Genomic DNA, 8,852 nt, shown 5'->3' with positions numbered 1-8,852 from the left:
GTGACGAAAAATAATTTCCCCTAGCGATCAATAAAGTATTCTGATTCTGATTCTAAACGGCGTATATTTTAAAGTAAAGGCTTTAAAACAAAGTAAACGCAGAAAGTACAAACATCGCTAATGGCAAATAACTTTGCCGACATGTGGTCAACAGTAATGTTTTAATGTTCTTCATTATTAAACATTTGCACATAAATAAGTGACATAATATTCATTACCCACTTTTAAAAGTTTACTCTTCGGCCGCCCCTCTTCCGATGTTTTCTTCGGCAAAATTATCCACACCCACTGCCGCGCTATGAAGTCTGGGATATGTTGGGCCATGAAGTCTACACCCCCACATCCTTAAAATTCAGGGGAAATGAAGGACGCATTTGAGCAGCCTTAATTATGACAGCCTTCGTCGCGTCGCTGTGACGTAATCAGCCATAAAATGTGGCCTTTAAGGCTGCAGACCCTGAATTGGGATACAGCCTGTGTTTTGGAGCCTCTGGTCTCATTTCCATCTTACTCTGGTACTTCTCATCTGTGATGTCATTGCTTGGTGGGGCCAGTTGAACAGGCACCTCAGTCTTGATTAGGTGGGTCAAATCTAGAAAACCATTGAGAAGATGCTAATTTAAAATGTTAGATAGAAAAATTAAATGGGGCATCACATTTCAGATCCTTACCACTGAAGTCGGCAGTAACAATGAGATTATTGTTCTTGAGGAAGCTCCTCCTTTGCAGATGTGAGTGGGAAATGAATGTGCTCCAGCCAAAGTCTTGACTGCGGAAGCATTTACAGCTGTCATCCCACACTGGTCAGGATGTGGCTGTTGGTTTGTTCCAATGAGCATGAGTGTCTGAGTGGACAAAATAAGAATATTCATGTTTGAAACCTGGATGTTGGGGACACATTATTAATCCTTTATTTGTCCAGGTAAAAAATCTCATTGAGATTAAAAATCTCATTTCCAGGAGGAGTCTGTACATTGCCGAAAATGTACAGAGTTTGTCAAAACTAACAGAATTGTCAGAAATGGTTAAAAGACTTAATTCTTTAGCTAATGTCCTGCATGCGCTTGCAGCAGCCATAGACCAAAGTTAGCATTCATTTGAAGTTATTTTTTCAGCCTACAGCAAATACAATATTTAGGCAAACGTTTGCCTAAAGTGATCCACTGTGCACTGTTCTCCAGGAATTAGTCAAAGCTGTCTATAGATTCTTGATTGTGAGGCAGATTATCCACAATTTTCATATCCTTTCAAGGTTTTCGTGACTGGAAATAAACCTTTGTATGGCCATAATTAACTGCAAAGTCAGGTGATGTGTTTGTTTTTTAATAAGTTTAATTTCACTAGCTGGGGCATGTTTGGAGGTGTGGTCCTGCTCCTGAAATTCCAATACATAATCTCCAATTCACTAGCTGGGCCCACCTCCTCATTTTAGATTTGACAGCGTTTAGTAGGTAAAGGTAAACACTTGGACATGAATTGAGCTTGAGGTTTGGGGAAGGCCTTGAAGGGGACTGACGATGGCTCCTGGGCCTGGCAGATCCCCAAAGAAGGCATCCAGAAGCAGTAATAAATGTGCAATATGAAGGTTGAAGACGTCAGTGTTAATAATTTGATTTTCAATTCAACTTATTTATACAGCACCGAGCCACAGTGACGGACACCTCAAGACCCTACAATGATGTCTAGAGGAAAAGCCCAACAATCGTATGACCTCCCATGAGCGAGCACTTTGGCGATGGTGGGAAGGAAAAACTCCCTTTTAGCAGGAAGAAACCTCCAGCAGAACCAGGCTCAGGGAGGGGGAGCCATCTGCTGCGACAGGTGGGAGAGAGAGAAGGAGATCGGGGCAAAGACAAGCTCAGGAAAACCGAACGTCGCTCCATGGTGTGAAGTGGATGAGCTCGGACAATTAGGAAGGAATGGCAGGAGAAGAGATTAAAGGAAACAATGGAAATCTTAATAGATGAATGAGGGGAATCCTCGATCAGGTAGCGATGTGGCTCGACTTTGAGCTGAAGCTCTGACAGAGAAGAATGCTGGATTTGAGATTTGAGGTAAGGCTTGACGGCTCAAAAAGCTTGTGTGAGCTTGTCTTTGAGTAGAAGATGGAGAGGTGGTGCTTAGCTGGTTAATTGCTTCAGATAAGGTAGCGATAACAACTGAGCTGATTTCTGAATGAACAGAAGTGACAGCAGCAGCTTGGGAAGAGTTAAGGAATTGAAAGACTGATTAGAGGAAAATAATCTTCTATAATAATAACCTCCAAAATCATCCAAGAGCAGAGAGATGATAAGCCATTTAGACGTAGTCAGAACCGTGAGTCGACTTAGAAAGCGGTCTTGAATGATTGTGTTGAGGGTGGATGCCTGATGATGCCAGTGAAAGCACGTGTCACGAAAAGCACATGAGAAGTGAAGGGATGCCATGAATAATTATACGCCTAGCATAGTTTGGATGTCTTGAAAGGAGCGATAGAGGACAGAACCTGGCATCCCGGTGCCACGAAGGTTTACCAGTGCTTTGTGAGGGCAGGAAAGATGGCAGCGAAACTGGCATCTCAGTGCCGGAACGGTTTGCAGCTACATCTTGTGGAAGACTGGACGAAACTGAAAAACTGGCTTCCTGGAGAGAGGATTTTTTTTTTTTTTTTGCGCAAGTGATTGATGGCAGAAGCTGCCAATCCAGTGCCAGAAGGTTGAGCTGCTTAGCGCATGGGAATGGAACCTGGCATCCCGGGGCAAAGAGCTTTTTCTGCACTGCAAATGGGGAATAGAGACACGGAACCTGCCATCTTGGTGCTGAAAGGAACGTCTGCTGCTTAGCATGTGAGGGCTAGATGCAGAGAATCAGAATCAGAATACTTTATTGATCCCTGGGGGAAATTATTTCTGAAGCTGGCATCCCAGCGGTAGAAGGATTCACTGCTGCGTTGCTGTGATAAATGCAGAGAAACTGGCAACTTTATATTAGAAAGCATTCTGCTGCATTTGCGAATGAGGGATACAGAAGAACCAGGCATCTCGGTGCCAAGCTTCCTACTGCATTCGTAAAGGAGGGACAGAGGAAGAGAAGCTGGCATCCTGTTGCCAACGTTTGCTACTGCATTTGCGTAGGGGCATAGAGGAAGAGAACGTGGCATTGTGGTGCCGAAAGCATGCTGCTGCATTTGTGAATGAGGGATAAAGAGAAACCCTGGCATCTTGGTGCCAGAGGAGTTTACTACTGCTTTGCAATAACGGATGCAGAGAAACTGGCAACGTGGTGGAAGTTTGCTGCTGTGATTACGAATGATGGATATAGAAGGAACTGGCTGGAAGGATTCTCTGCTGCTTTTGCCATGATGGATGGATAACTGGCAACTCAGGGGTAAGAAGCTTATCCCTGCGGTTTGCACATGGCAGATATAGCAAGAACCTAACACCACGGTGCTAGAGGGGTTTGCAGCTGCTTGCAATGATAGATGTGGAGAAACTGGCAGTTCAGTAACCCGGTGCCTTTTTATTTATTTATTTATTTTTTCTATCTAGAGAACTGCCAACCTGATGGTAGAAAAGCTGCTGCTGCTTTTGTGGATGAGGGATAAAGGAATCTGGCAACCCGGTGCCGACATTTCCTGCAGAGTTTAGCCAAGGAGGGATGAGAGGCTGGGAACCTGGCAACTCGATGCCGACGTTTGCTGCAGAATTTTTCGAAGGAGGTGTGGGTGGCTGAGAACCTGGCAACCCGGTACCGACGTTTGCTGCGGAGTTTAGCAAAGGGGGGATAAGTGGCCGAGAACCTTGCAACTTGGTGCCGAAGCATACTGCATTTGCTACCGAGGGATGGAGTACTGGCAACTCTGTGGCCTTTTTTCCCCTAACTATGCTGATAAACTGGCAACTCAATAGTCAAAAAGCTTGCTGTTGCTTTTGCGAATGAGGGAGAAAGGAACCTGGCAACCCAGTGCCAACGTTTGCTGCAGAGTTTAGCCGCGGAGTTGTAAGAGGCTGGGAACCTGGCAACTCGGTGCCAAGGTTTGCTGCCGAATTGTTCAAAGGAGGGATGGGTGGCTGAGAACCTGGCAACCTGGTGCCGACGTTTGCTGCGGAGTTTAGCAGAGGAGGGATGAGTAGCCGAGAACCTGGCAACTCTGTGCTGACGTTTGCTGCAGAGTTTAGCAGATGAGAGATTGGGAACCTGGCAACTCGGTGCCAAAGCATACTGCATTTTGCCACCGAGGGATGGAGAACTGGAGACATGGTGCCTTTTTTGTGTGTGTGTCGTCTTTGCTGAGAAACTGGCAGTTCGGTGGTAGGAAGCTTGCTGCTGCATTTGCGAATGCCGGATAGGGAAGAACTGGGCAGGGATGAAAAAAATCACGACGATGGAGAACAGTAAACAGTATGGTGTCACGGTGGGGTGTGCCGAAGTGTTTTGACTTCAGGACCCAGATGCAGATGCAGAGAGAGCAGCGTTGCAGGAGACGGGATGTGACTTTAACCAAAAGCAAGCTTTATTTAGCTGGTTGCAGACAAAACATGAAACTAAGAAAACAAAGAGGAATAAGATAAGATAACTCTTTATTGTCATTGCACAGTCATATATAGTACAATAGTACAATGAAATTGGAAAACTGTCCTACGTCAGCACTACATATAACACAACACGACCCGATACAACACATCACAACGCAACACAAACAACACAACACAGTATAATAACTTAGTAATAAAAAAGAAGAAGAAGTGTATGTGTATTGCACACTGTTATTATTGCACATTAATTGTTATTGCACCTTGTTATAAATATAAATATTATTATTGTTACTGTTTTTACCGTTGTTACCTCCCCCCCAAAAAAGTCCAGGGAGGTAGCCAGTCAGGTCAGCTATTTGCATTGATCAGGGCTATTGCCCTGTTGTAAAAGCTGTCCTTGAGTCTATTTGTTCGGGACCTCAGCAGCCTGAACCTCCTGCCAGACAGCAGCAGCTTAAACACCCGGTGTCGTGGGTGTGTACAATCCCGTAGGATGCTGTGTGCCCTCTTGAGACAGCGAGTGTTGTACAGGTCCTTCAGGGAGGAAAGAGGATGTCCAATTATTTTTTTGGGCCATATTGATGACCCTCTGGAGTGCCTTTCTGTGTGCTGTGGTGCAGCTGGAGAACCACACCGATGCAATATGTCAGCACACTTTTAATGGAGCAGCGGTAGAAGACAGTCAGCAGCTTCTTCTTCAGGTCCATTTTTCTGAGGATTCTCAGAAAGTGGAGACGCTGTTGGGCCTTCTTTAAAACCACATAGATGTTAGAGCTCCATTGGAGGTCTGTATCTATGTGCACACCCAGAAACTTGAAACTGGAGACCCTTTCCACGCACTCCCCGTTGATGCTGACAGGCTGCAGCTCAGACTTCCTCCTTCTGAAGTCAACTACCAGTTCTTTTATCTTGGTGGTATTGAGGTCCAGGTTGTTATCTACACACCAATCTGACAGCCTCTGAACGTCAGCTCTGTACGCCATCTCATCTCCCCCAGAGATGAGCCCCACCACAGTGGTATCATCTGCAAACTTGATGACTGCGTTGTCTGGGTGGGAACTAACACATGTGTGTACAGAGTGTACAGTAGGGGGCTCAGTACACAGCCTTGTGGAGAGCCGGTGTTAAGGCTGAGGGCTGAGGAAAGATGAGGCCCCATTCTAACTCTCTGTACACGGTCTGAGAGGAAGTCTCTGATCCAGCGGCAGGTGGTAGAAGGAAGTCCGATTTCCAGCAGTTTAACTATTAGTCTGTCCGGGAGTATCATATTGAAAGCAGAGCTAAAGTCAACAAAGAGCAGCCTGGTGTAACGGCCCTGCACTTCCAGGTGAGAGATGGTGGTGTGGAACATTGTAGCAATGGCATCTTCAGTTGATCTGTTAGCTCTGTATGTGAACTACTATGAAACTCAGTGAAAAAACTATGAAGAAACCATGAACACTGAGTAACTATGAAACACAGTGAAGACAAAAACCTATGACACTCTATGACTGAGGGATAACAGTCAATGCGACGCTGAACACAGCAAGACTGAGCACTTAAATACACACATGAGGTGATCAAGGGAAGTGGAGACACATGAGGACACAGCTGACTAGAATCAAACATAATAACAACACAGGGGAGAGAAAAATTAACCACATGAACCCAGAACACACAATCTACTTCAAAATAAAACAAGAAACTAGACATGACAACACTAAGCTGACAGACCTAAAACACATGATAAATTAGACAAGAATCCAAACATTGAAGCCAAGGAAACAATAAATAATGTTTCAGAGGCCCAGGCTGTGACAGTATGGAGCTAGCGACACATTTCCAGCTTGCATTAAATTCTGTTAGTAGGAAGGAGCACAGAGCTGAGCTTCCGCCTGCTACCTGGCGCTGGCGGGTGGGTGGAGCTACGAAGTATGCTATAGCTTTGCTGTCGGAGCTGCGATGTGTTTGGAAGTGTGGGTTCAGCGCTGATGTCCGTCGGCTTTCCGGCTAACTCGCCGGCACACTGCACCTTCTGCAGAGATGTATTCCACCTGTGTGCAGTTCCTCCACTCTTGTACATCACCCTATGTTCCTCCCTCTTCCTTAAATGTGTTGTTCCTGCAGCCATTTTCATCCTTTTTGCTAAATCCACTACTATGTGTCCTTCTGCTGTTCTCTCCTTAAAACCATACCTACCCAACACCTCCTCATCTCCTCTGTTAGCTTCACTTACATCTCTTCTCAAGTCCACATCCCCCCTCCTGGGTACACTCAATTCCTCTATTTCTTTTCTAACTGACATCCAACCTGAGGAGTGTATGCACAGACATTCAATGTCACCAGCTTCAAACTCACACACTACATCTACCTACATTCGTTCCATCACTCTCACCTCCACACTCCTGCTTTTTCTTCTCTAACACTGCATCCTACCAGAACGTCCCGCTATTCCCTTCCTTTGTCTTCCTATAACAGCAGCACAGTTTTCATTGTGGCGGAGTTCTATAGGAGTTTTTCCCCTTAATAAAGTAAATAATCCTTTTAAAAACACATTTGTGTATTTACTCAGGTTATCTCTGTGTGACAAATATGCAAAAAAAACCCTCCAAGAAATCAGGAAGTGGAAAATAGTTTTTCAACAACCCTCCACAGTTCGAAGAACCGCAACTTTCCATTTTTTAATTTTTGTTTGTGCATGCAAATTGTGACGTAAGAACCAGCAGTTGACCTGGTACACCATAGTCAGTAGAGACTAAAAGAAGAAAAAGAAACCACTTGTCTTGCTCAATCTATTGGTTAAACCAACCAGACTAGCAGACACAGAAAATAAAGACACAACAGAAACATTTCATCTGTGCTGTACCTGAGAGAACGCGTTAACTGTTGGGATGGTTTATGTTGGGAGTATGACTTGAAATAACATCATTTGAATGTCATTTTTATTCTGCTGAGAAGTTAAGCAAATGTTCCAATGAACATTTGCCTCGATGCAAAGCTGTTTGTTCAGACATTTGCTTCAACTTCATGAGGAAGCTTAAGGCATTTTCTATGAAATGCTCATCCTTGCTAATCTGCTTATTTAACAAATACCATAAAACGTGCGTATTTTCTTCATCCTGCAAACAGTGTCTGTGCCATCATCTGTCTTGACCCATACAACCAGCCTGTCCGCGGGGCCCCCTGTCATCTTGTAGAAGAACTGCAGACACTGAAGCTTCCTCTTGGGGTAGAGGATTCGAGGTTCCAGCATAGCAGACTCCTGAGGCTCCCCAGTCATAGTGTTGAAGTGCATGAAGTATCCAGCATCTAAAAAAACAAATAAATATAAGACAATCTATAATAATGTTTAATTCCCTCTGAAATCATCAGAGGCCTGGATCATCCCACAAATGCTTGCATACTCAAAGGTACACTGATCCAGCAGGGTGAGCGGCCCGGCTGTATGAGAATGAGAGGAGGGGTATGCACATAGGAATGTGTTTTACACAGTCCTATAGCTGTCAGATTTTTAAAAAAAAAGTCGACTCATTGAAGCCCAGTGTGACAACATATACATACAGCAGTTGCACATCCTGGTGAGCCTGAGGGTGTCCATCTTGCTGAAATCAAGGTACTGGCCAATAAAATTGTAGAACTCTGGGATTTTGGTGGTGATAGTGGGGATGGATTCATTCTTGTTGGAGGAGAAGTGCCTGTAGTGCATGACGGACTCATAGTCGTATGCAGTGTTTTGATCAGTGATGAAGTCGTCATTGTATTTGTTGAAGTTATGTGGAAGTCCTGCAGGAAATGTTCTCTTATTTAATAAATGTTATCATAAAAAAGCAATCATAAATAACTGTACATTTGACACTTCAATTATGTGTCACAATACAATGCATCATAGCATTACACTATAATGATCGTAGCATGTATGTTTGCGTGTTCCTTGCCTCTTGTGCACAGCACAGGGTTTGCTAGTGTAACTATCTATGCAGCAGTACACTTTATCCTAATATTTTTTTGAGTCAATTTCTACATAGAAAATGGCTGAAAAGAATGAAAGAACTACATATACCTGACGTAACCTGGTCCAGCCAGATGTTGTCCATGCGGGACTGTTCATGGTAAAATCCCAGAGCATGGAGCAGCCAGTGGCGTGTCCAGCGGGGTGGCCTGGGGGGGCACAGGCCACCCCCCCAACCAGACTGACCACCCCAGGTGCCACCCCGAAGCTAAAACAATACAATTTAATGAAATATCAAATGTACGATTATGGTTTCACAGTGAAGCTCAGATATCCGAGGGTAAGTGAATGCAGCACCGGCTTCTGCATCATGTTAGCAAAGGTAGGAGAGCCAAGCACGAAAGACGGCA

The 8,852-nt window shown here is 44.6% G+C and overlaps 1 protein-coding gene across 1 annotated transcript; it reads right to left on the bottom strand.

The window, feature by feature from the left end:
* Positions 1-7,575: 7,575 nt before the first annotated feature.
* LOC146651719 (meprin A subunit alpha-like) lies at positions 7,576-8,587 on the bottom strand. The gene is made up of 3 exons (XM_085383178.1): positions 8,554-8,587; positions 8,055-8,276; positions 7,576-7,802 (listed from the first exon to the last, which is right to left on the bottom strand). Exons 1-3 carry the CDS (start codon positions 8,585-8,587, stop codon positions 7,576-7,578), a joined length of 483 nt encoding a protein of 160 aa, XP_085239304.1.
* Positions 8,588-8,852: the final 265 nt, after the last annotated feature.

This window comes from Rhamphochromis longiceps, linkage group LG15, assembly GCF_057381845.1.
Source record: "Rhamphochromis longiceps isolate RC_006_pf linkage group LG15, R_longiceps_female_GT1.1, whole genome shotgun sequence".
NCBI lineage: Eukaryota > Metazoa > Chordata > Actinopteri > Cichliformes > Cichlidae > Rhamphochromis > Rhamphochromis longiceps.
The sequence above is the reverse complement of the archived record's forward strand: the minus strand, read 5'-3'. Positions and strand labels throughout refer to the sequence as shown.

What these genes read in the sequence shown, in the direction of transcription:
- LOC146651719 (XM_085383178.1), bottom strand. Translation starts at nt 8,587, where the DNA reads ATGGACAACATCTGGCTGGACCAGGTTACGTCAG. An exon ending in GCTGGACCAGGTTACGTCAG is followed by an intron (nt 8,277 to 8,553) that starts GTATATGTAGTT and finishes CATTTCCTGCAG; the next exon opens with GACTTCCACATAACTTCAAC. An exon ending in CACCAGGATGTGCAACTGCT is followed by an intron (nt 7,803 to 8,054) that starts GTATGTATATGT and finishes TTGTTTTTTTAG; the next exon opens with ATGCTGGATACTTCATGCAC.